General features: G+C 48.2%; 1 protein-coding gene across 7 annotated transcripts in view; it reads right to left on the reverse strand.

The window, feature by feature from the left end:
• The window catches only part of MAP7D2 (MAP7 domain containing 2), a 131,649-nt gene that overhangs the window by 18,172 nt on the left and 85,614 nt on the right, over positions 1–27,863 (reverse strand). For 5 of the 7 annotated variants that reach the window (XM_066357181.1, XM_066357186.1, XM_066357185.1 and 2 more), the window contains 5 exons: positions 27,435–27,557; positions 24,848–24,996; positions 21,887–22,008; positions 4,441–4,700; positions 3,735–3,867 (listed from right to left, as the gene is read on the reverse strand). In XM_066357181.1, the coding sequence (XP_066213278.1) occupies positions 3,735–3,867; positions 4,441–4,700; positions 21,887–22,008; positions 24,848–24,996; positions 27,435–27,557 (787 nt within the window). The remainder of the gene's footprint in view (positions 1–3,734; positions 3,868–4,440; positions 4,701–21,886; positions 22,009–24,847; positions 24,997–27,434; positions 27,558–27,863) is intronic. The other 2 variants (XM_066357182.1, XM_066357187.1) reach the window with 2 other exon arrangements.

The raw sequence follows: 27,863 nt of genomic DNA on the forward strand, positions 1-27,863 counted from the left end.
CTTCTAATCACCTGAACATTTTGCAGGTACTTTCAACTTAATTCACCTAAAATCAAATGGAGAGTTTTCATCCTCTAACGCTAATTCCTTCTGTCCTTCCTTTATCGGCTATAGGGTATACCGGGGGTCCCCAAACTTTTTACACAGGGGGCCAGTTCACTGTCCCTCAGACCACTGGAGGGCCGGACTATAAAAAAAACTATGAACAAATCCCTATGCACACTGCACATATCTTATTTTAAAGTAAAAAAACAAAACGGGAACAAATACAATATTTAAAATAAAGAACAAGTAAATTTAAATCAACAAACTGACCAGTATTTCAATGGGAACTATGCTCCTCTCACTGACCACCAATGAAAGAAGTGCTCCTTCTGGAAGTGCGGCGGGGGCTGGATAAATGGCCTTAGGGGGCTGCATGTGGCCCGCAGGCCGTAGTTTGGGGACCCCTGGGGTATACCATCCCCCTACATCCTTCGAATCAAACCTCAGCCCAACTTTGAATCGGGCTGTTTCTGTTGTGTTGCACCGGTCTGCAGACAGGGCTGGACCGCCTGACACGAGCTCACCCGCCCTCTGCCAGGTCGACCGTCAGCACCGTGTTAGGGCACGTGACGTAAGGGAAGGCAATCTGCCTTCCCTTAACCTACGACTGCAATGGTGTCTCAGTTGGGCCTCTTTCTCCTTCTCTGCCTTCCTTGTACATGTGCTGAGTGCCAGCACTGGTGATCCCAGGCCTGTATCTCAGCCTTTTAAGACGCTTACAGGGGGAACAGGCCCGTGGAGAGACGAGGCTGTGTCGATCAGCTGAACAGCTGGGCTCAGGAAGGAGGAAGAGGGGGAGAGCCGGTTCCTCCCAGGCGCAGGGCCAAAAAGGCTGCCGCAAGGTGCTGGGCTTGATCTGAGCGCACGTGGGGCGGAGGGAATGCGGAGGTGTGGAATCGTGTGGTGGGGGCATGTCAGGGAACTCTGCACCCCGGTGTCTGGAATGCTGGAGGTGGAAGGCAGGTGGTGGCCGGGTCATGGCTGGCCTCGAAGGCCTGTTGATGGGTTTGGGTGAATCCTGTGGGCAGGGGAGTCACTGGCTCGTTAAAGAATGGGAGCATGATGGTGACACTTCTGTGCGAATAGTCACTGAGGACACAGTGTTAACAGTGGACAAGCTCTGGGAGGCCTAGAGCAGGGAACTCAGCTGGGACGTCACAGACACGGTCCGGAGACAACAGGGGTTGTAGCTCAGAGGAGAGGACAGGCTGGAGGAGCAGGGTGAGGAAAGAGATGCTAAAGAGGTGGCCTGCACGGGCCTGGGAGCTGATGGGACACCCGGAGGAAGGAGGGGACACTGAGAGTCACGGAGACTTTTGACTTGGACGCCTGGAGATTTGGGGATACAGACCTTGTGAAAGGAAAAGTAAGCCTGGGAGAAAGATAACAAGGCCTGCTGTGGAAATGCTCGATTTGAAGTGCATATGGCATACACTCAAATGGAAGTATGAGGCAGCTGGAAGGACGGCCTCTAAGTGCTATCCAGTAGAACTTCCTGTGATGAGGGAAATGGTCGAGACTTGTGCTGTCCATGGTAGCTGTTAGCCATGTAGCTATTGTGCACTTGAAATGTGGCTAGCACAGCTGAGGAACTAAAGTTGTCTTAATGGTAGTGAATCCACGTTTCAGGAGCCACATGGACTAGAGCAGGCGTCCCCAAACTACGGCCCGCGGGCCACAATGCGGCCCCCTGAGGCCATTTATCCAGCCCCCACTGCACTTCTGGAAGGGGCACCTCTTTCACTGGTGGTCAGTGAGAGGACCACTGTATTTGGCAGCCCTCCAATGGTCTGAGGGACAGTGAACTGGCCCCCTGTGTAAAAAGTTTGGAGACCCCTGGACTAGAGGCTATAGTAGAGGAGAGCGCAGCCCTTGCGCTAGACCAGGCCATAGGCGCAGACTGAGGAGTCGCCAGTGCGCATGTGTCACGTAGTGCCTCTCTTGTAGTGGAAAGTACTGCAGGTTCACAGAGCAGGAAGAAATTAGCTTCGGAAACAGATGAAGAGGGAAAATGAGAGCAGAAAGGGAGAGGACAGATTTGAATCCATGTTAACACAATAAATTAATAAAAATTTTTAAAAAAGAAAGGGAGAGGACAGTTGGGTCAGTTCAGCACACCAAAGGCTCATTATGAAGCCATGCGTGAAATGTGAGCCCCAAATCTTTTCAAGCTGGAGAAACAGGCAGCATGATGGCTCGCTGTGGCAGAGCGGGAGGACTCAGCAGGTGACCCTGGCCAAGGACTGACCGCTGGGGGCCCGGGCGACATGAGGGGAAGAGGAGTGGACAGAGAGACACCGAAGAGAGACTGAAGAAGCCAGGGCAAGCTGGACAAGGTGAGAGCCAACCACGAAACAGCTGAGGCGCCCGGCAGCTGGGAGGAGTGGCGAGTGTGACGTACGAGGACTTAAAGCGAGCTGAGGAGACAGACAAGGAGGACAATCAGTCCTTTCAGGAGCTGAGCTGCGAAGGAAATGCCAGAGGGCAGTTGCTGGAAGGTAAAGAACTTCACCTTCCTCAGCACACAGCCGCAATCCTGCTACTCACGTGCTCAGGCCCTGCAATTGCCGAGGCCTGTCATCTGGGGTCCTGTGATTCATCGTCATCTCCTGCGACCTCCCTTCACACACCCTGCGGCCCACCCAGATCAGCCCAAACCCATCGCTCAACAAACACACCTGCCACTAGAGGTAGGAAAATCACCAGGGAAGTCCAGAAACTGAAGAAGGAACCAGCCCGTCCCACCCCCTCACCGCTACCACTTAAAAAAATAAATCAGCAAACCTGTAATCAGAGACCACAAAAGACTTGCGACCTTGACAAGGATTGAGAATACTACTCTATTATTTAGCATTCTCAACTTGGGGTCGGTCTTGAAGTGCTGTTTCCTGTCACGCTAATTCTTTAGATGCTATTGGATTGTGCTCTGTGATTATCCTAAAAGCTTCCTTTATCAATTTAGAGATAAAATCTACCTTATCCTTCAACTTGTGTTCCTCTCTGAATACAAAGATCAGAAGGCAGGTTGTCTATATTCTGGCCAAGTGCTTGGTACTATCACAGTGGTTCTCAAACTTTGGCAAGCTGTCGAGGCAGCACAGGGCCCGGGCCTGTGTGTTTTCATTGCATTTTTGCAATGATTTGGACACCCTCCAAAGTTTAGGGACTAGTCTTCTGTCATGCTCCAGGATGGGGGTCCCCGTACCTCATATCTTGTGGACTACTGAGGTCAGCTGTGCCCCATCCAGGGGCCTCTGCTCAACCCTCCTCTCTCTCACTTGGGGGTGCGAGTTAGGATAGTTTGGGGGGAAAAACACAATTCAGGAAGAATTAAAACCCTTATATCCACAACCTCTTGTCTTTTCAGGGAGAACTTCATTCTATAAACAAAGCTCAAACTCCTTCGGTAGTTCTCCAAGGCCTGGCAGGGCCTAGCGTCCAAGAGGAGAATGGGAAGCTGCTGGCAACTTAGATCCAGGAGCTAGGAGTTTCCAGGCCGCCTGAAAGAGCAAGGTTCCACCACTGTTAACGACATCTTCTAAAAGGTGCAAGCTCCTGAACACCTGCCGGGCAGACCTAGGCTTCCGCTGAGGCTTTAGCAATTATAAAGCTCGAGAAAGAAAGGTGCGTGGCTCTCCCCACCACAGCCTTTTGCACGAGACGGCGGCACAACTCGGAGCACCCCGCACCTGTTTTGCTCGGTCTTCTCCAGCAGCTCCTGCTGCTCCTGGTCTTTCTGCAGCCGGGCCTGTCGTCTCTTTTCAGCCAAGATCTTCATGGCCTCTTTCGCATTGATGGGGCTTGATGCCGACGCCCCAAGGACTGCATCAGAGCAGAGGATAAATAAAGGAAATAGTGATTGCACTCACTGCCACTCAGTGATTGCACTCAGTGATTGCAGTTGCCACTTTGAAATGAAAGGCCTTACCCAGTGGGGGATGGGAAATGCTGCAGGACAGGCCCCATGAGCCACTGAGCAGCGACGCCGCAACAGGCACCTGTGACCCGAATGCATTTCACAGTGGGGGCAGTGGAAAGGCAAGGAGGAGAGACGGGGTCACCAGCAAGTCCCACAGCAGCCAGCATTGGTGTCCCCGTCTGGGTGAACTCGCTGTAGCCACTGCGGCAGCTTACAGGACAAAAGGAAGAGCCTGTCCACGGGAAGTGCTGACGCTGGCCTAATGCAGCAAGGGACCTTCAGGAGACTGACGGGGAGGACTCAGGGGCAGCGTGCAAGCCTGAGAGTGCACTGGGCGTGCAGCCGTCTATGGGAACCTCCTCACTCCCTCCCCGCTCTCACCCAGACACGAGACTCCCACATGGACAGTGGATCGGGCAGAGGGCGAACTGGAGAGGAAAGCCGAGGCCGGAGCGGTGTCAGTAAGCACGGCTTACCTGCGCTGGACTCGGGCTTCCATGGTGTGCTTGTGTACTTCTTGATGACACGCTTGTCCACCACTTGCTTGTCCGAGGTTCCGTCCATGACGGGGCTGGCTGCCCGCTGAGCCATGGCCCCTTCCCTTTCCTTCTCGTTCTTCTCCTTTGCCTCCTTCTTTTGGGGCACCTCGAGACTGGGCAAGGCATTTAAGCGAAACTTCATGAAACTTTCTGACAGTTGCAGGTGCGCAAACTTTGAAGAGTCTTTGGCAGTTGTTCTGGAAAACCAAAAACATGCCAGAAGATAATCACCATGTCTGACCACGGAACTCAGTTCCTAAGGCACCTGGTTCTAAAAAGCCAAAGAACTTCATCTTTTAAGAGGAACAAATGTAAGGCTTAGCACACACTCAGAAGTCCCTACGCACTATCACCCTAACGGGAAGATCCAGTATCTGGAAGACACACCTGGTGGAAGGGACAATATTTTAGGAAGCCTACTTGGTGACGCCATGTCCTAATTTCACTTAACTTTGATGACAAGGTAAAGGAGCAGCAGGCATTTTTCCCACCGCCTTTTTAGATGGACACCAGAGCTAGATTCGGCTTTAGGGTATGGCAATGGGCAAGATGGGGTTTTTTCTCCCTTTGGTAGCAAAATACATGTAACATAAAATTTACCACCTTAACCATTTGTAAGTGTACCGTTCAGTGACATTAAGTACATTCACACTGTGGTGCAGCCGTCACCACCATCCACCCACAGAGCCCTGTTCCCATTAAACACTAGCTCCCACTGCTCCTTCCCAACCTGTGGCCCCCTCCTCCCTCCTGCTTCAGTCTATAAGGATCTGACTATTCCAGGTAACCCATAGACATGGAAGCGTACAGGGTTTATCCTTTTTTTTTTTTTTTTTTTTTTTTACAGAGACAGAGTGAGAATCACTCAGAGAGGGATAGATAGGGACAGATAGACAGGAACGGAGAGAGATGAGAAGCATCAATCACTAGTTTTTCATTGCGTGTTGCAACACCTTAGTTGTTCATTGATTGCTTTCTCATATGTGCCTTGACTGTGGGCTTTCAGCAGACCGAGTAACCCCTTGCTGGAGCCAGCAACCTTAGGTCCAAGCTGGTGAGCTTTGCTCAAACCAGATGAGCCCACGCTCAAGCTGGTGAGCTCGGGGTCTTGAACCTGGGTTCTCTGCATCACAGCCCGACATTCTATCCACTGCGCCACCACCTGGTCAGGTCAGGGTTTATCCTTTTGTAGCTGGCTTATTTTGCCCAGCATAATGTGTTCAAGGTTCCTGCTTCCTTTTTAAACACACACACACACACACACACACACACACACACACAAACACACACACACAACAATAAATTTCACCTTTACCAATATATAACATCTGGTTCCTTTTTAAATGGTAAGAAACAAAGTCAGTCAAGAGGTAGGAAGAAGTGTTTTTCTGAAGGGTCTTCAGTTTTTTTGTGTGTGTTTGTTTTTTTTTTTTGTATTTTGCTGAAGCTGGAAACAGGGAGGCAGTCAGACAGACTCCCGCATGCGCCCAACCAGGATCCACCCGGCATGCCCACCAGGGAGCGATGCTCCGCCCATCTGGGGTGTTGCTCTGTTGCAACCAGAGCCATTCTAGCACCTGAGGCAGAGGCCATAGAGCCATCCTCAGCGCCTGGGCCAACTTTGCTCCAGTGGAGCCTTGGCTGTGGGAAGGGAAGAGAGAGACAGAGAGGAAGGAGAGAGGGAGGGGTGGAGAAGCAGATGGGCGCTTCCCCTGTGTGCCCTGGCCGGGAATCGAACCCGGGACTCTTGCACGCCAGGCCAACGCTCTACCACTGAGCCAACCGGCCAGGGCCCTGGAGGGTCTTCAGGTTTAAAAGAATCTCTCTTGCTACCAGGAAGATGCAAAAGGTGAGGACAAGCCCGTTTCCACCCAGGGAAACACTGCTTTATTTAAATACAGGCACTTGTCTTATGTGCGGTGGAAGGTGGCCCATCAGGGATGTGCTGGTCTAGCCCTGGCTCCTATGAGCGCTGAATGTTGAGCACGTAGGTAACAGCCTAGCTTTAGACGCAGAGATTACCCAGAAGTTCGCACAGGGATGCGGCATTTATAGAGTTCCTTTAGAAAGAACATAAAGTAATCTGCACATAAATCAGAAACTGTCACTCAGTCCTGTAGCAGGCTGAAAGATCTGATGAAATTGCTGTATTCAACTGCTTCTGATCTATAAAAATGGCCACTCAGCCTACTGTTAAAGGCCAATTCGCACCAGAGGCTTTTGGAGTTACCTAATCGAACCTTGATGATAAAGAAAAACCATAATCACATCAATCTTAAACTTGGTCTTGAGCTGGAAAATGACCCTCAGGTGGTACGTGGATTGGGGAACAAGCAGGCCAGCCTCCACTGACTCTCACACTCCAAGGCAGGGGTCCCCAAACTACGGCTGTGGGCCGCATTTATCCGGCCCCCGCCGCACTTCCAGAAGGGGCACCTCTTTCATTGGTGGTCAGTGAGAGGAGCATAGTTCCCATTGAAATACTGGTCAGTTTGTTGATTCAAATTTACTTGTTCTTTATTTTAAATATTGTATTTGTTCCCGTTTTGTTTTTTTACATTAAAATATGTGCAGTGTGCATAGGGATTTGTTCATAGATTTTTTTATAGTCCGGCCATCTGAGGGACAGTGAACTGGCCCCTGTGTAAAGTTTGGGGACCCCTGCTCCAAGGCCAGTTTCAGGTGTACAGGAGAACACTTTCTCTCAGCGAGTGCCAGGCTGAGGGCCACACAGTAATTTAATCACTCAACCCAATAAATATGGCGTGAACATAATTCAAATTGTTAAAATTCAGTTTTTCAGCATCAGCCATTTTATTGATATGGAATCAGTTCTGATTCTACTTCCATGGTGGGTTGTCTACCCCTCTGCAGCCTCTAGCCCCAGAAAGAACTGCTACACTGGCCACAGTGACTTTCCTGTGACACCTCGTCCATGCAGACGGCGCCTCCCCTCTGCAGACACAGGCCCACCATTCTGAAGGCAATCAGGCAATTCTTTATGGACGTACTATTATAACCCTGCTTTCCTAATTTCACTCCTAGACTCTTAACCAAATAAAAGTCATCCACAGAATGCTCCGGTCCCCTCCAAATACATATGCATATGCACCAGGGTTTCTCCAACCCTGCCATGACTGACTGGGGCCGGGTCACCTCTGTCGTGAGGCTGTCCTGTGCACTGCAGAGTGTTTAACTGCATGCCTGGCCTCCACCCATGAGACCCAGTAGCAATTCCCAATCCCCCACCCCTGGTTGTGATGATCAGAAATGTCTCCTGACATTGCCAAACGTCCTATCCGGGGCAAGATGGCCCCTAGCTGGGAACCACTGAAGGGAGACATGCACACTAACACCCACACACCCTCTGCCTGTGTAAAGCAGATAAAAGTGCAGCTGCCACGGGTGAAGGGGAAGGGGCAGTGTACTGATCCCCACAGTGACCCCGAGGCACGCCCATGGGCTCCCCGAGAGCCTGAGCTTGACGGGAAATTACTAGCACCTGTGTGTCTGGGCACAGTCACACCTGCTCCCTTCGTGAATGACGTGCAGCTCAGACTTCCATTAACACCCATGGGCCAAAACTGGGTCTGGCTTCCTGAGAGCTGTCCACACGCCAGCCAGTGTGCTGCTGAGTGCATACACATACAACTTTGTATGTGAGTCCTTTTCGTTGCCAACACACAGTCTAGTCTGACACCGGTGTATTATGAGCGTCACCCTGCAGGTGAGCAGAGCAGACTGAGCCAGGTTAAGGCGGCCGTGGAGCTGCGCTCTGAGCCCGTGTCTCCCTGAGTCCACGTCAACAACGCTGTCCTAGGCCCTGTGTTGCCATGGTGGTTAAGCCTGGGTTTGGGGTCACCAAGACGCCCAGATGATCATTTTAGAACAGGCGCAGAGTAAGCACTCAATTGTTATCAGTGTGGATTAAATATATAATAAGACAGAATTCTGAATTCTCACAGACAAGAACAAACTTTCGCAAAGCCAGGAGGAACTGTGCCAGGAGGCCACAGCCCTGCTCTCTCATGATGACAGTGCTCTGCCGAGCAGGTTTCCAATCAGCTGTGAAACCCTGCCTGCGTTTAGGTTCAAATCACCGGTACAACATATGGCAGGCGACCTTTTGCTCAGCAATGCCCTCCTTACATATTGCTTGCCGGGCCGGAAGGTTGCTATAACCGCCAGGAGGGTGTCTCAAGGGACCCGGTCCGGTGCCTTGTGAAGATCAAAGCGAGTCGCCCACTCCCTGGAATAGTGTATGCACACGAGCTGCAGCTTTGGTCCAATCACAGGATATGGCCAGGGAATGGCAAAGAATTACTCTGTGCTGGGGTTCGGAGAGAGGCGATGGAAAGAGTGCTATTTGAGCCTGACCAGGCAGTGGTGCAGTGGATAGAGCATCAGACTGGGATGCAGAGGACCCGGGTTCGAGGCCCCGAGGTCGCCAGCTTGAGCGCAGGCTCATCTGGTTTGGGCAAAAAACCCACTAGCTTGAACCCAAGGTCGCTGGCTCCAGCAAGGGGTTACTCAGTCTGCTGAAGGCCCGCGGTCAAGGCACATATGAGAAAGCAATCAATGAACAACTAAGGTGTCGCAATGAAAAACTAATGATTGATGCTTCTCATCTCTCTCCATTCCTGTCTGTCTGTCCCTGTCTATCCCTCTCTCTGACTCACTCTCTGTCTCTGTAAAAAATAAAAAAAGATGTAAAATGTAAAAAAAAAAAAGAAAAAAAAAAGAGTGCTATTTGCTAGTAGATGATGCAGACAGAGAAAGCTTCCCCTCCATCAGCACTCTGACCTTGACGTGTGAAATAAGAATTGCTGGTATTAGCAAGACTGACAAAAAGCCTTCTACTCTTCCTCCCGGACCTCTCCTCCTCCTCTTTGTTCAGTGAGACTGCGCAAAGGTGCTGGGCGCCTCTGAGCGCGCCCTCACTGGACCTGCCTGCAACGAGCTGCATGCTAGGCTTCTATAGTGCTGGCCCCTCTGCCCACAGACGGGCAGACGGACAAGGGGCCCTTCTCCAGACGCAACTCCCACCCAGAGGGGCCCCTGGCTGGACTGGCGGAAATGGGTAAGAGGCCTGAACTGGCGACAGGTCCAATCCATCCGACAGTCCAGCCTTCGCTGCAGAAAGCCAGCAGCATCTGGATCCCAAAGTGACCCGCTGGGTCTGGCTTCAATGGCTCCCTATCAGAAGGGAACTGGGCGTGATGAAGCTACACCCTCAGTCAATGTGCGGGCCCACAGATGGCAGTGCGGGGCAGGAGCACAATCCCAGGGAGGAAAGGCCACGTGGCCTGGATGGCAGCGGTTCTGATGGCTCGGGCTGCCTTCGCCCAAGGAGCCTTGCTTCAACTTGTTTAACAGAGCAGTTACACGTACGTTCTGTTCATGTCACATACTCTTATTCTAAATAAAACCGGGCCAATTAGCCATGAGCACACATTTAAAAACAATTTCTATCTGAGAAGGGTGAACTATTTGTGATAAAACTCTATATAGAGAGAGTTTTTTTACAGAGACAGAAAGTCAGAGAGAGGGATTGACAGGGACAGACAAACAGGAACGGAGAGATGAGAAGCATCAATCATTAGTTTTTTGTTGTGTGTTGCGACACCTTAGTTGTTCATTGATTGCTTTCTCATATGTGCCTTGACTGTGGGGCTACAGCAGACAGAGTGACCCCTTGCTCAAGCCAGCGACCTTGGGTCCAAGCTGGTGAGCTTTGCTGAAACCAGATGAGCCTGCACTCAAGCTGACGACCTTGGGGTCTCAAACCTGGGTCCTCTGCATCTCAGTCCGACGCTCTATCCACTGCACCACCAGTCAGTGGTGCAGGCAAAAAACTCTATATATTAATTAGTCTTTTTATAATCCCCTATCTCAGCTCCTGTCCAATAATCAGAAAAATTAGAGAACACACACACACACACACACACACACACACCATTCAAATTAGGGAAGTATAGGCAACTCACAGATTTTTTTTTTAACAGCAAGTGATCAAACACAGAAGAAAATCGTAGAAGTTCCCTATTTTATTTCAGTATCTTTAGAGTTTCCTGCTCATTCTGCCTCGTCACTTCCCTACACGATTTAGCCCTGCACCAGGCACCTGCCAGAGCTGCTGCTGGGTACCCTGAACCAGGCGGTGTGGTCTGGGAGGGCCCAGGGCGCTGGCCAGCCCTGCCCACACACAGTTTGGCAAAGTCATCTCCCCACCAATTTCCTAGAAAGAAGTATACTGGCTGATGAGACAAACTGAACACAAATTAATCAGGTGAACTCACTGTGGTTTCACAGAGTTTTAAGTATAAATACTTTCTTGTCTATTTAATAGGAGTCAATTTGATCGCCATGAAAACCCAGTGAGGTGGGTAGGAAATAACTATTAAGCATATATGAAATAAGACGATCTAGTTCCTAAATGCTTAAATGACCCTTCCCCAGAGATGTCAACAGATGAGAGGCCAGGGCTGGCGTCCAAGTCGCTGGCTCTCCACCTTGCTTTTTTATACCTCTTCTGCTTCAATTTTTAAAAATTCGATACTTCTGTGATTAAAAATCTAACAAAAGGGGACTCAAGTTTTGTTGGGGTGGTAGAGATAGGCCTTCCTGGTGTGCAAGGCAGGATTATTTGTCCTTTTAAGGCTCCTGACTATAGAAAACATGAACAAACATCTCTGTAAGTAGAGCAGCAAGAATAACTCTCGGGAGAGGGTTGCCACGCTTCTGAATATTGAGTTTTCTGCAAATCAGAATCCCAAAAGACTTTTTCCCTCCATAGCTTGGAATCTGGTTGTATTTTTTCCAAAGCCATGACTGCAGACACAGTGAACACACCCCGCCCACAGGATGGGAGAGGGTAGGGGCCTCATCAGCACAGGTTGGCCAACATTATTTAAAGTCGGTATTTATTCATAGTTTATTCCTTCCTGGGAAGGAAAAGAACAACTTTATACCAGAGGAAACAGCAGACTGAACCAAATCAACAAATAATCCCCCCAAAATGTCAGGCCTGTGATCTTTGAAAATGTCTAGGTGATGAACAAAAAAGGATGAAGAACTGTTCCAAGCTAAAGGAGACTAAGGAGACAACTCAACAAAGTGTGAGAGCCTGGGGTGGATCCCAGAAAAACAAAAAATGCTCTAAAGCAGGGGTCCCCAAACTTTTTGCACAGGGGGCCAGTTCACTGTCCCTCAGACCATTGGAGGGCCGGACTATAAAAAAAACTATGAACAAATCCCTATGCACACTGCACATATCTTATTTTAAAATTAAAAAAAAGAGAGAGAATACAATATTTAAAATAAAGAACAAGTAAATTTAAATCAACAAACTGACCAGTATTTCAATGGGAACTATGCTCCTCTCACTGACCACCAATGAAAGAGGTGCCCCTTCCAGAAGTGCAGCGGGGGCCGGATAAATGGCCTCAGGGGGCCGCATGTGGCCCGTGGGCTGTAGTTTGGGGACCCCTGCTCTAAAGGATCTCACTGGAACAACCAGCAAAGTGGCATACAGACTGTAAATTAAGTAACACCATTATGTCAAAGTTAAACTTTCTGACTTCACAATTGTACCTGGCTATACAAAAGAATGTTTTCGCCCTGGCCGGTTGGCTCAGCGGTAGAGCGTCGGCCTAGCGTGCGGAGGACCCGGGTTCGATTCCCGGCCAGAGCACACAGGAGAAGCGCCCATTTGCTTCTCCACCCCTCCGCCGCGCTTTCCTCTCTGTCTCTCTCTTCCCCTCCCGCAGCCAAGGCTCCATTGGAGCAAAGATGGCCCGGGCGCTGGGGATGGCTCCTTGGCCTCTGCCTCAGGTGCTAGAGTGGCTCTTGTCGCAACATGGCGACGCCCAGGATGGGCAGAGCATCGCTCCCTGGTGGGCAGAGCGTCGCCCCTGGTGGGCGTGCCGGGTGGATCCCGGTCGGGCGCATGCGGGAGTCTGTCTGACTGTCTCTCCCTGTTTCCAGCTTCAGAAAAATGAAAAAAAAAGAATGTTTTCGTTCTTAGAGGTAAAGGGTCATGACATCTTTAAGTTACTCCCAAGGGGTTCTGGGAAAACTGTGTGTGTGTGTCTATGGAAAGGAATGACAGTGAGCAGGGGGATGGGAACGATGAAGCAAATGTGGCCACATGTCAACAAGATGAAAGCGATCCAGGAATTCTTTGTTCTAATCTTGCAATTCTTCTGTAGGACTGAAATGATTTTACAATAAAAAAACTTTCAAAAATTGCTCTAAACTCAAATTATTCTCTAGTAAGACTGAAAAATATCAGATTGTGGACCGGGTGAGTGTATAACTATGACTGAGGAGGGGTGTAACTTAACATTTCAAATAGCCTTTCCGAGAAAACTTTCAGGTAACAGTGCAAACACCTATTTGAGAATGGTGGTGGTGCGAACAGTTCAATTGTCAGTGCAGGAAGCCCTGACCCACTGAAGACACTCATCTGTGGGATAGCCATGTCACACACCTACCGGAGAGGCCTGTCGGAATGGCACCTGTACTAAGGAGCCACAGCAAAGGATTGATGCTTCTCATCTCTCTCCTTCCTATCTGTCTGTCCCTCTGTCACCAAAAAAAAAAAAAAAAAAAAAAAAAAAAGGAATGCTGTTCCAATGCAGGGCATAGTCCTTAACCAGCCTGGCAGCTTCCACTTCCTGTTTTGGGAAATACGTCACTCCTGGCGATACTCCCTCTTGGAATTCAGCTGCCATGCTGTGGCATGCCAAAGTCATATGAAGAGGCTACTTATGGGCACTCTCTTCCAGTTGACAGCCCCAGCTCAAATCCAGCCAACAGCCAGCCTCAGCTGCCAGTCAGGTGAACAGGCCACGTTGGACTAGGCTCAGTGGTCAGCAAACTCATGAGTCAACAGAGCCAAATATCAACAGTACAACAATTGAAATTTCTTTTCAGAGCCAGATTTTTTAAACTTAAACTATATAGGTAGGTACATTCCTTATCGAGGTAGCGCCTGCATGTGGTATTTTGTGGAAGAGCCACACTCAAGGGGCCAAAGAGCCGCCCACCTGGCACTGGACTGCAGTTGCGTGAAAAGCCCCAAATGAAAAGTGCCTGTTGAGCCCAAATCAGCCCACAGAGCAGCCACACTAAAGACCCAAAGAGAGACCGTCCTGGTAAGACCATGTCACAGACCTGGGAGAATTAATGACAGATTGTTTGTTTTATGCCACTAAATCTTAGGGTCTTTGTTATAGCAGAAATAGACAACTGAAACCTTCCCCATAATAATGACCAAAGTGACTTAGAATATATTTCTAAGAACCTGAGAGCCCTGGAGAGTATTTCACACTGAAGAACCGAGAGCACAGGCGGCACCCGCAGAGGCCGGCTCAATCCACATGGCCACACTTGACTTCCTCTCTCTAGGTTACGAGAACAAAGCTACGCTCCAGCCGCATCGTTGAGAATGCTGCTGAAGCTAGTTTTCTAAAACCCATACAAGTATCCAACAATGTGAACAATAAAAAGAAAGTGGGATGTTGAAAAGAGCAATGCCATTAATATGCACAGCCACCCAGAAGTGGCTCAGTTTATCTGGGATCTGCGAAGGGAACAATGCACTGCGTAGCCATTCATCACATAACCCTCGTATCTGGGGGGATTCAGAGGGACTAAGCCCCAAGCCACATCACACCCAGTGTGCTTTAAAGATCACACACTTGGGCCTGACCAGGTAGTGACGCAGTGGATAGAGCATTGGACTGGGATGCGGAGGACCCAGGTTTGAGACCCCGAGGTCACCAGCTTGAGCGCGGGCTCATCTGGTTTGAGCTAAAAGCTCACCAGCTTGGACCCAAGGTCGCTGGCTCGAGCAAGGGGTTACTCGGTCTGCTGTAGCCCCACGGTCAAGGCACATATGAGAAAGCAATCAATGAACAACTAAGGCAGCGGTTCTCAACCTGTGGGTTGCAACCCCAGCGGGGTCGCCTAAAGTCATCGGAAAATACATAAGGCATATCAGGTATTTACATTATTTACATTCTGAATCACAACTGTAGCAAAATTACAGTTATGAAGTAGCCACCAAAATTATTTTTTGGTTTGGGGTCACCGCAACACGAGGAACTGTATTGCGGGGTCACAGCATTAGAAAGGTTGAGAACCACTGAACTAAGGTGTCGCAACAAAAAACTGATGATTGATGCTTCTCATCTCTTCGTTCCTGTCTGTCTGTCCCTATCTATCCCTCTCTCTGACTTTCTGTCTCTGTTAAAAAAAAAAAAAAATCACACACTTGGTCCGCACAGAGGAAAGCCCGAAAATGTTACCCTGTTTGGGGTTTATGTGTGATACCTTTTTATAAATCAAGTGTTTCTTTCTTTCTCATCTTTCGTCAATATTGTGTATGCAAAAGAATATTTATAAAATACGAAAGTTATAAGGAGTGATATAACAAATGCCCACACATTCACCAATTAGTTCAAAAAAAGACATTATAATTATGCTAGAATGACCTCCCTGACCACCCCCCCACTCAGTGGTCATCATCACTTTGCATTTTATGTTTGCCATTTTCTCTTTCTAAAAATCATTTTACCACATGTATATTCTTTAGTTTATTTTATTTATTAATTTTTAGAGAAGAGAGAGAGAGAGAAAGAGAGAAACAGAGAGAGAGAAGGAGGGAGGAGCTGGAAGCATCAACTCCCATATGTGCCTTGACCAGGCAAGCCCAGGGTTTCGAACCGGCGACCTCAGCATTTCCAGGTCGACGCTTTATCCACTGCGCCACCACAGGTCAGGCACCACATGAATATTCTTATAAAAACACTGTATATAGTTTTGCACATTTGAGGACTCAATATATATAAATGGCATTCTTCTACACCTTCCTTTTTCTGCTCAACATTATGCCACTGATTGTGGGCGGCTGCAATCCATTCTTTTTCATTGCTGCATAGTCTGGCTGGATTTTCAGAATTCCCTCGTGGTCTACCTGACTTACCAGGTTTCTCAGACCTGGTCCGTACCCGGTGCAGTTCAGCCACTAATTTTCACCCAGGGAGAAACAATCTTTCTGAACATTTTTTTTTTTTTAAACCGAGACAGAGATTGAGAGTCAGAGAGAGAGATAGATAGGAACTGACAGACAGGAACGAAGAGATGAGAAGCATCAATCATTAGTTTTTCGTTGCAAATTGCGACAGCTTAGTTGTTCATTGATTGCTTTCTCATACGTGCCTTGACCGCCGCGGGCCTTCAGCCGACCGAGTAACCCCTTGCTCGAGCCAGCAACCTTGGGTCCAAGCTGGTGGCCTTTTGCTCAAACCAGATGAGCCCGCGCTCAAGCTGGCGACCTCGGGGTCTCGAACCTGGGTCCTTCCGCATCCCAGTTCGACGCTCCATCCACTGCGCCATTGCCTGGTCAGGCTCTTTCTGAACATCTTAAAGTCAAGAAACTTTTGCTTCGCTTTAGACCTCTCAACTAGCAATTCTGATGTCGAGGTACACAAGCACCTTCTATCCCCAAGGTCCCTCTTAAGGGGTTGATGATTCTGGTACTTTCTTCAGTACACAAGGAAATCTAGTTGTGCTCAAGGTTACTATTTTTTCTGCCCGCACTAGAAATAACATGTCTAGGGCTCTGAAAATATAGGCCATTCCATTCATTCCTCTTTGCTAAGTGGCAGGAATTCCCAGTAGCACAGTATAGAAGCTGGCATCCGTCATCCTTTGAAAATTCCCCAAGTAAAATATGCAGCCCAGGAAAGTGAAAGGTTAAGAAACTGATCGCTGGGAGAATAAACCAATGAATGGCCCAGAAAGAAAGAGGCGGCGAAGGGCTAGTCTTTGGGCGGGACTGGTTCTCGCTCTGCCCATACTGGCCAGCCCAGCCCATCCTCGCCCTCCAGACTCCTCCCCTCTGCCTCTCGTTCTCTCGACACTGAACTGAGTACCTATGTGCCACAATAACCAGGTCAGGCCCCACCCTCTCAGTGGGCAGCATAGTGCAGTAAGGTACAAATCAATGTGGCCTGCTCCCTCTCGGCTCAAATGTCACTTCCTCAGAGCAGTGTTCCCTGACCGCCTTCGCTAGCTACTCCCTTCCACCACTCTGTCATCTGACTGGCTTTTCTTTTTCTTCACAGAACTTGGCTCCACCTGACGCTATGTCTGCTGTCCATTTTCAGGCAAGGTCCAAGAGGGCTGAGAAGAATCCTGCACCCAGAGCAGGTGCTCTGTAGGTGTTTGATGGCTGAACGATGGAGGTGAGCACAGAGAAGAGGGCGACTTCCGCTTTGGCTGGCTCTCGAGGCCAGGAGGGGTGGGCTGAGTTACGCAGGATTAGCAGTTCAAGGCAGGCACACCCTCTCTGGACCAGGCCGGAACTGTCCTCCTCTGTGTCCACATGTCCCTCCCACCTAACTGGGCCCCATTCAAGAGGAGACTGTTCTCCTCATTTGGGGCTTCTCTGAAGCGTCTGGCACAGTGACTGGCATTCATTCACTCCACTGATATATATGAAGCACCTACTAGGTATCCATTACTGTTTTAGATAGAGTGAAAAAAAATCTTAATTTCTCCGAAGTCTGGGATTTTGTTCACATCACTTTGGTCAGAGAGAGCTTTTTAATAAAATTCAGATGAGGTGTCCTTTAAAATACAAGAGCTCACAAAGAAGATGTGATATCTACACACTATTCAGCCATAGAAAACAATGAATCTTGCTATTTGTAGCAACATGGACGGACCTCGAAGGAATTATGATAAGTGAAATAAGTCAAACAGAGAAAGACAGATACTGTATGATCTCACTCATATGTGAAATCTAAAAAATAAAAACAACAAAAACAAGCCCACAGATATAGATAACAGATCGGCGGTTGACAGAGGGAGGGGAGACGGGGGTGGAGTGAAATAGGCGCAGGTGGTCAAAAGGTACAAACTTCCAGTTATAAGATAAATAAGTTATGGGGATGTACCGTATAGCATGGTGACTATAGTTAAAAATACTAGGCCCTGGCCGGTTGGCTCAGCGGTAGAGCGTCGGCCTAGCGTGCGGAGGACCCGGTTTCGATTCCCGGCCAGGGCTCACAGGAGAAGCGCCCATTTGCTTCTCCACTCCTCCGCCGCACCTTCCTCTCTGTCTCTCTCTTCCCCTCCCGCAGCCAAGGCTCCATTGGAGCAAAGATGGCCCGGGCGCTGGGGATGGCCCTGTGGCAGCTGCCTCAGGCGCTAGAGTGGCTCTGGTTGCAACATGGCGACGCCCAGGATGGGCAGAGCATCGCCCCCTGGTGGGCAGAGCGTCGCCCCATGGTGGGCGTGCCGGGTGGATCCCGGTTGGGCACATGCGGGAGTCTATCTGACTGTCTCTCCCTGTTTCCAGCTTTAGAAAAATGCAAAAAAAAAAAAAAATACTATACTGAATATCTACCTTACAAGTTCTCATCATAGGAAAAATAGAAAAAAAATTATAACTATGTATGGTGACAGATGGTAACTAGACTTACTGTGGTGATCATATTGCAATATATACAAATATAAAATCATTATGTTGTAAACCTGAACCTAATATAATGCTATATGTCAGTTATAACTCAATAAAAAAAATAGTTGCTGAGCCCTGGCTGGTTTGCTCAGTGGTAGAGCGTCAGCCTGGTGTGTGGATGTCCTGGGTTCGATTCCTGGTCTGCTTCTCCACTCTTTCCCCTCTCCCTCCCCCCTCTTTCTCTCTCTCTCTCCTCCTCCCGCAGCCATGGCTCAGTTGGTTTGAGCACATCAGCCCTGGGCTCTGAGGATAGCTCCAAGGAGCCTCTGCGTCAAGCAATAAAAACAGCTCAGTTGCGAGCATGGCCCCAGATGGCCAGAGCATCGGCCCAGGCAGGTATTGCCAGGTGGATCCCAGTCAGAGCGCTTGCAGGAGTTGTCTCTCTATCTCCTCTCCTTTCACTTGGAAAAAGAAGAAGGGGGAAAAAAAAGAAAAAAATAGTGCCTAAAACACAACCTTCAAGATTTTCAACTTCAAAGAAATAGCACAGAAAACTGAAATGCAGAAAAGCAGTCAGAGACTGGGAGAGGGACCCCCACTGTGGTACCTGACATCCCCACTGGGTCAAGGGGAGGAGAGAAGAGACTGTTGCTAGGCACTGCTGAGCCCAGGGCAGAGTCAGATCTGGAGTGGCAGTGCATCCCTCCTCACAATGGGGCTTGGGGAGCCATGTCCACAGAACATCACCACCTGCCAAAATTCTGCCTCAGACCAAGTCCTATTCTTACCAGCCTTAACAGAGCTTCAAACTTCTTTTGTGAAGCAGGAAAGAAAATATCCTTCCCTCTTTTTGGTAATACAAAAGTAATACATGGGCCCTGGCCGGTTGGCTCAGTGGTAGAGCGTTGGCCTGGCGTGCAGAAGTCCCGGGTTCGATTCCTGGCCAGGGCACACAGGAGAGGCGCCCATTTGCTTCTCCACCCCTCCCCCTCTCCTTCCTCTCTGTCTCTCTCTTCCCCTCCCGCAGCTAGGCTCCATTGGAGCAAAAGATGGCCCGGGCACTGGGGATGGCTCCTTGGCCTCTGCCTCAGGCGCTAGAGTGGCTCTGGTCACGACAGAGCGATGCCCCAGAAGGGCAGAGCATCGCCCCCTGGTGGGCAGAGCGTCGCCCCCTGGTGGGCGTGCCGGGTGGATCCTGGTCGGGCGCATGCGGGAGTCTGTCTGACTGTCTATCCCCGTTTCCGGCTTCAGAAAAATACAAAAAATACAAACAAAAAAAAAGTAATACGTGATTTTTATATATAATTTTAAAAACATTAATACAAGCAAAAAAAGGGAAGAGGAGGATAAAGACCTCATTGCCCCAAGTACCATGACTGTCTACACATATGCACATTCACCAGTGTGACCAGGCACATGTATCTTAAATATCTATTGCTCTTTTAAAAATAATTTATTAATCTTATGTCTGAAAAAAATCTGTTTAATGAAATATTCATAAATATGGAAAACATGCACTTGATAAAAACAGAACCATGTTCCATATACCATTTATGTTCCATATACCATTTTATAACAATATCCTGATCATCTTTCCACGTAATTACGTATTGTTCTTCCTAATCTTTCATGGCTGTATAATACTCCATTGTTTGGATGCGTTATAATTTGTTTACCAATTCCCTACTGAGAATATTTATGCTGTCTTCCATTCTGCACTATTAAAACAAGGTTATCCTTGTAGAATAAAGAAAAAAAAGCACAGAGCCTACTGAGAACTTGTTTCCAAAAACTGAATTCTCTCTCTATATAGAGGGCAACAATCCCTTGTTCACCTTAGTGAAATTTACAATGATGATGAAGAAACTTGCTGGCCACTATCCATTGACTCACTAACCACGAGTCAATATCCTGGACAAAGAGGGAGAAAATTAGGGGAAAAGAACCCAGTGTGAACAGGCTTTTCTCTCTGTTAATGCCAATGTCCCAAACTATCACCAGATAGTGGCATGTGAATGGAAGGCTCAGAAATAAGACAAAGAGAACTTACGCCCTACTTAATGGATTTAGAGTTTGCAAGAGAACAATAACACAACCAAAGACAGGCAATACAAGCACAGAAACAAAGCAACAGACTTTAAAAATTAACACTCCAAGCCTGACCAGGTGGTGGCTCAGTGGATAGAGCATCGGACTGGGATGCGGAGGACCCAGGTTTGAAACCCTGAGGTTTCTGGCTTGAGCAGGGGCTCACCAGCTTGAGTGCAGGGTTGCTGGCTTAAGCCCAAGGTCGCTGGTTTGAGCAAGGGGTCACTTGCTCTGCTGTAGCCCCCTGGTCAAGGCACATATGAGAAAGCAATCAATGAACAACTAAGGAGACTAAGGAGCCACAATAAAGAAATGATGCTTCTCATCTCTCTCCCTTCCTGCCTGTCTGTCCCTAAATGTCCCTGTCTCTGTCTCTCTCTCACACACACAAAAAAAATTAACACTCCAAGAGGCTATCAATTTAGCAATGTGCTATGGAAGGCTTTTCTTATGGAAGATAGCTACAGCAATAGCAGGAATTGGTAGCCTACCAAAAACCAGTGATCTCTCAGCAAAATAATAAAAGTGAGAAAGTCACTGTTAGACACCAACAAATTAGAAATTTGAGAGCTGCTGTCACCTTGAAATATTTTAAAGAAATTCCCAAGTGTTCATTAAATTTGTGTTTATCCTATGTTCTCTGGGCAAAACCGATGTACTAAACAGGTTGTATATGATTCTCTTCATATAAAAGTTTCCTACTTTTCCAAATTAAAATATTTCTTTCTCTCTCAGTATCACTGAAGATGTTTCCATTCTACTGCTGGCCTGAGTTATTATTGAGTCACTCTTGTCAGTTACCATCAGTAAAATATTTTAATGACTTAAGACAGAGCCACACAGTGTATATTTGTTTTTCAGTTGCACAGTTTCATTGGTGAGTTTACTCTATTTTTAATAATATATATATATATATATATATATATATATATATATATGGGTTTCATTAAAAATAACCATACTATTCACGGTGGCTGAAAAGTTATAGTAATATAATATAGTATAACATAACATAACATAACATAATATAATATAACATAATACAATCAATATCATATAATATAATAATAACTGTTTTCATGAGATAGACTCAAGCACAATGTAATCACTTCAGTCCAGATGCAGCTGAAGGAAAGAGGAGAATGCAAGAAAAGCAGAATGGAATTGACAGACCTAAATGGAAGACGCTGAACAGGCCATCTTGGTAACCGAGAGTCCTATATATATATATATTTTTTGTATTTTTTCCGAAGCTGGAAACGGGGAGGCAGTCAGACAGACTCCCGCATGTGCCCAACCAGGAGCCACCCGGCATGCCCACCAGGGGGTGATGCTCTGCCCATCTTGGGGCGTCACTCTGCCGCAATCAGAGCCATTCTAGCGCCTGAGGCAGAGGCCACAGAGCCATCCCCAGCGCCCAGGCCAACTTTGCTCCAATGGAGCCTCGGCTGCAGGAGGGGAAGAGAGAGACAGAGAAGAAGGAGAGGGGGAGGGGTGGAGAAGCAGATGGGCACCTCTCCTGTGTGCCCTGGCCGGGAATCAAACCCGGGACTCCTGCACGCCAGGCCGACGCTCTACCACTGAGCCAACCGGCCAGGACCCCGAGAGTCCCATATTTACCAGGCAACCAGACCCCTGAAGAACCCATCGTTTATCCAGAAGATACTGAGAGAGAGAAGAAGGTAAGTCACAGTCCAGCATTCGTCCTACTTACCTCTCAGGGCCGGCCACACCTCGTGGGGGAAGAGGTACACCCTGCACTGCACAAGCCCTACCAAACTGCTTTAGTCACCCAGCTGTGACAAAGCGGACGATACTCACTTTGACGCCACAGGAGAAGAGGGCCTCTTAGAAAGGCCTCCTCTGGGAAAATCAGTTCTTTTCAGTGGGGGCAGAGGGCCCACGTTGGAGTAAGTTTGCAGTTCTCTTTTCATCTTCTCTACCTGTAGGGGACACAGAACAGAGCAGATATGACCCACAATGACAATTCTAAAAATACCACAGATGAAGCGATGAACAGCTTGCTTTCAGAAGATCCATCCGAAGCTATAGTGCTTCCCACAATGGCAATATTTGCAGAGAAGCACCATGTGTCCATCCTATTTAGGTGATTTAGTTAAAAATAATAATAAATTCAGCTCAAAATGCAAAGATTTCCATCTCCATGTTATCTTAAGAAGAGTTGCCGCCCTGGCCGGTTGGCTCAGTGGTAGAGCGTCGGCCTAGCGTGCGGAGGACCCGGGTTCGATTCCCGGCCAGAGCACACAGGAGAAGCGCCCATTTGCTTCTCCACCCTCCACCGCGCTTTCCTCTCTGTCTCTCTCTTTCCCCCCCGCAGCCAAGGCTCCATTGGAGCAAAGATGGCCCAGGCGCTGGGGATGGCTCCGTGGCCTCTGCCCCAGGCGCTAGAGTGGCTCTGGTCGCAACATGGCGACGCCCAGGATGGGCAGAACATCGCCCCCTGGTGGGCGTGCCGGGTGGATCCCGGTCGGGCGCATGTGGGAGTCTGTCTGACTGTCTCTCCCTGTTTTCAGCTTCAGAAAAATGAAGAAAAAAAAAAAAAGAAGAAGAGTTGCCATGTCTGACTGGCTCAGTGGTACAGCATCAGCCGGTGTGTGGATGTCCCAGGTTCGATTTCCGGTCAGGGCACATAGGAGAAGCACCCATCTGCTTCTCCACCCCTTCCTCTCTCACTTCTCTCCCCCACCTCCCTACAGTCATGGCTTGATTGGTTCAAGCGAGTTGGCCTCAGGCACTGAGGATGGCATAGACACCAAACAAACACACACAGCTTGGCTGCTGAGCAACAGAGCAACGGCCACAGAGGGGCAGAGTATCGCCCCTTAGTGGGCTTGTCGGGTGGATTCCGGTCGGTGTGCATGTGGAAGTCTGTCTCTCTGCCCCCCCTACTAAAATAAAATAAAAATAAATAAATAAAAAGAGCTAACATCAGAACCATATGATGGTCCTGGATATAGGGGTGGGCAAAAGTAGGTTAATTTGTCAGTCATCACTACCTAAAAAGATAAGTCATAAGGACCTGAAATAACAACAATAATAAGGATACAAATAAATAATATAATTAATAAATAATAATACAAGAATAAAACTGTTTTGCATACTCACACTACAAATCTACTTTAACCACACTCTATTTATAGAAACTGGAAAGAGTACAAAGGTCTACAATCACTACGAAAAGCTGCAGGATGGTGCAAACGTGGTTATAACAGCCAAGACAGAGAGTTGTGGACCCTAACAGTGCACCTGGCAGCCCACCCACCCCTCTATGTCTGCCCCGCGGCTGCCCCCTGCCGGAGGCTGGAGGCACAGGCCGGCCTCAGTGCCCGGGTGCCTGGCCGGCAGCAGCGCTCCACAAGGGTGCTTCCCTTCTCTCCCTATTGCATTTCTCTGCAGTGAACCCTCATTGGTCCCACATATATTAGCCCCCTTCCACAGTTATCCACCCTGCAGTAAAAACATCCCTTCTCATGTGAGAACCTCGGGGCCACCCTGAACTTAAAAAATAAACACGGTATTATAAAAACAAATGCCCAATAATACAGTAAGGTGGTGGTTTTAAAGTTAAGTGCACACATTACTGGGTGTTCTGGCTTCAACAGGTGGAGCTCAAGTCCCGTCTGCCTGACCGCGGGCTGGTCTCAGTGACTTGCTTCTGACGCACAGCATGCGACAGAAGTGACGGTGCCTAACATCTGAGGCTGGCTCATAAACGCGCTCCAGCACCCCCCCCCCAGCCCCCTTGCTCTGAGGGAAGCCCGGTGCCCCCATTTGGATAGTCGAGCAGCTCTCCAGAGGAGTCCACGCAGTAAGGAGCTGAGGCCCCCGCCAAGAGCCATGCGAGTGAGCCAGCCAGGTAGTGTAGTGTGTAGACTTTCTAAATAAATACGCTTCATTGGCGGTATCTGCTCAACATCTGTTTTGCTGATGGTATCAGTAAGACAGGAGAAATGTTCCAAGGCCAGTGTTGTGAATGAAGGCTGGCCGAGAACCTCAGTTCTGGCTGCGGGGCGAGGCAAGGCTGGCCAGCTTCAGACCCCCCTAAAGAAGCGGAGTGAGGGATGCTCAGAACATTCCCTCTGACTCCTGTCCTTTGGAGGGCAGGCTGCACAGGGGACAAAGTCTTGAGGAATTTGCTCCAAGGCACTAAGATTTAGGAGGGTGCCCTGGCCGGTTGGCTCAGCGGTAGAGCGTCGGCCTAGCGTGCGGAGGACCCGGGTTCGATTCCCAGCCAGGGCACACAGGAGAAGCGCCCATTTGCTTCTCCACCCCTCCGCCGCGCTTTCCTCTCTGTCTCTCTCTTCCCCTCCCGCAGCCAAGGCTCCATTGGAGCAAAGATGGCCCGGGCACTGGGGATGGCTCTGTGGCCTCTGCCTCAGGCGCTAGAGTGGCTCTGGTCGCAACATGGCGACGCCCAGGATGGGCAGAGCATCGCCCCCTGGTGGGCAGAGCGTCGCCCCCTGGTGGGCGTGCCGGGTGGATCCCGGTCGGGTACATGCGGGAGTCTGTCTGACTGTCTCTCCCTGTTTCCAGCTTCAGAAAAATGAGAAAAAAAAAAAAAGAAAAAAGAAAAAAAAAAAAAAAAGAAAAAAAAAAAGATTTAGGAGGGTACAAAAAGTTACATAATTTTCAAAGGTTGGGTGAAATTTTAAAGCAAGTCCGCCCCTCAACAATGATAGAACGAAGGCCCAGGTGGAGCACAGGGAGTAATTGCCCCGTCAGTTCAACCGGCCCCGATGGCAAATGCGTGTAGAAACGTACCTGAGAAGGATCCGCTGCTGCACGGGTTCCTTTCCCATCCTCTTCGCTGGATATGATTGCAGCGATCTTCTTAGCAATCCGAGTGGGTGAAGACTTGTAGGAGCTTTGAAGAGAACTGGCAGCGGCTACACGAGGACAGGTATGAAAGACTAGAGAGTTATACAGCGTAACGGCCAGAGAGACAGGGGCACAGACAGAAAAAGTAGAGCGAGCAAGGAGGGGGAAAGAACATATTTCTATTAAAATGCGGCACGGGCAATCCATGATCTCAAAATACCACCATACTTTTTCTCATGTGCACAGAAAGGACTCTTATCTTAAAAGGCTCCTACACTCAATGTTCAAGAGGCCAGTCTCAGGAGTTCGAAATGTGGGCGTTGGAGCCAGACAGACCTAACACTGTCCCCTAATAGCTGGATCACCTTGGGCAGGTTACTTAACATCTCTAAATGTCAAGTTCCTTGTGCAGAAAAAGTTAACATAGCAAGCCTGATGCGTGCCTTTGGAAAGAATTGCTCACAAGGCTGGCCCTTGGTTGGGAACCTAGATTTCAGGAGGGTTCTTCCCATTAAGTGAAAAGAAGCTCGCTGTACCTAAGCTGTGTGTACAAACATGACTGCTCCCGCTTTCCTTCTGAGTCTGGGATTTGGGTGTGTGCCTGGCAGGGGGTGCCTACGTGACCAGCTCCCAATAAAACCTGTAGGCACTGAGTCTTTCATGCGCTTTTCTGGTCGGCAGCATTTCACACACCTCAGAACTCACTGCTGAGAGAACGTGCCCTGTGTCACTACCCTGGGAGAGGACCTGGGAAGCTTCGACCTAGTCACCCCCAGGCTTCGCCCCACGCATCTCTTCACTTGGCTGAGTTTGCGCTCTAGCCTTTCCCCATAACAAATCATAGCTGTGAGGCCTCCTAGACAATCACGGACCCTGGGCGTGGTCTTAGGGACCCTCAGACACATTCTTCTTCTCAAAATGGGAATACTTCCATTTTGAGAAGAAATTTTTTATTTGTTTGTGATATAATTCACATACCATAAAATTCATCCTTTTAAAATGTCATGTTTCTAGTGTATTAACAAGGTTGTGCAACCATAACTACAGTCTAATTCCAGAACATTTTCAACACACTGAAAAGAAGCCCTGTACTCATTAAGTATTCACGTTCCTCTGCCTCCTTCTCCCCTCCCTAGCAAATGCTAATTTAGTGTCTCTCTGGACTTGCCTATTCCAGACATACCATATAAATGGAATCATACAATTTGTGGCACTGTGTGTGGCTTCTTTTACTTAGCATAATATTTTCAAGGTTCATCATGTAGTATGAATCAGCAATTCATTCCTTTTTATAGCTGAATAATATTCCACTTTATAGCCATACAACTTTATTAATTCATCTGTTGAACATTTGTATTGTTTACACTTTGTGGCTATAATGAAAAATGCTGCTAAGAACTCTTGTGTACAAGTTTTGGTGTGAACGTAAGTTTTCAACTTCCTTGGCTCTATACCTAAAAGTAGAATTGCTGGGTCATAGGGTAACTCTGTATTTGATGGAGTGCCAGGCCATTATCTAAAGTGACTGCACTACTTTCCATTCCCACCTGCAATGTATAAAGGTTACCATTTCTCTGCACCCTCACCAACAGTTATTATTTTCATTTTTGGATTTTAGCCATCCTAGTAAAATGTAAAGTAGCATCTCACTGTGATTTTGATGAGCATTTCCCTAACGAATGACTATGGTGAGGATCATGCCATGTGCTTACTGGCCATTCGCCTAGCTTCTTTGCAGAAACAGTACAACTACACGGAAACAGCTAGAACTAGGTTGAGAATTACATGTCATATGTCATCTCACTGAATACACTATCTTGGGAGCTGAGACCAGACCCGCCCTGATGTGGACACACTGTTGCCCATGTGCAAGCAGAGGATACTAGCCCTCATTAATCTTGCCATGGTGATGTGATCCACTCTGGGCAAGGAAGGGCTTTGATGGTAAGGCCCAGTGTTTCTCAGACTACAGTGTGCTAGTCGGGTGGGTCCAGAAAGCCTGCCGTCTAACCAGCTCCCGGGTGGTGGATGCTGCAGGTCCATGGAGCAGCCCTGAGTAGCTATTTGTTAAGCTCTCGATCTACGCCAAGCATCGTGCTATCTCATTTAATCCTCATGACAACTTAAAATAACTCCATTTATAGATGAGGAACCAGAGGCTTACTTAGCGAGGTTAACTAACTTACCCAAAGTGGTAAGAAGTTGATTATGAGACTAGAGACTGTGGTTTAAAGGCTACTTTGTCAAACCATCTCTTTAAAAGTCTACTACCCTCCATAGCTCATGAAATGGAGTTTTTCCCCAACTCACACACCCTTAATGAATGAAATAATTCAATCACCTTTGTAACACAAGAAAAGAAACATAGCAATAGCAAAACACTGGTAGATAGAAAATGTTACTAACTGTTGAAGACATTTCACGAAGTCAGCAAAAGTGAAGCAAAATACAAACATTCAGGAATAACTTATAGGCTAACCATCACCACTTCTAGCATTTTCCTTAGCGTTACCAGCTTGGCCTCCTTTACCTGAGCCACTGGCCTGGCCGGGAACAGCAAGGTTAGTCTTGCTCCTTGCTAAAGAAGCCTGTGTGGGTGCCAACAGTCGTGTAACAATAAAGTGTTCCTCAGGAGAGATATGTATGCGATGAGCTGAGGAATGGAATCAAATAAAATTTTTAAAAAGCAAACTTAAAACAAAAGAAAATGTTTAAAACAACACAGTTGCATGATGCAAATTAACTCTGGGGTGGTGGAACAAGCGCGGAAAAGAAAAGGATTCTAGCACAGGATGGCTTCAGGGTTTGTCACAGTAAAAGAAAACAAACGGTGGGTCAGAGCGTGAAAGAGTGCGTTCTCTTGGGCTGTCGAAATTCATTCAATATGCTGTTACAGTATTACCTGTGTCACTCTAAGACAATGAGCCCATCTCCCATGATGTAATATGGACTGAAGAAA

This window comes from Saccopteryx leptura, chromosome X (assembly GCF_036850995.1).
Source record: "Saccopteryx leptura isolate mSacLep1 chromosome X, mSacLep1_pri_phased_curated, whole genome shotgun sequence".
NCBI classification, from domain to species: Eukaryota; Metazoa; Chordata; class Mammalia; order Chiroptera; family Emballonuridae; genus Saccopteryx; species Saccopteryx leptura.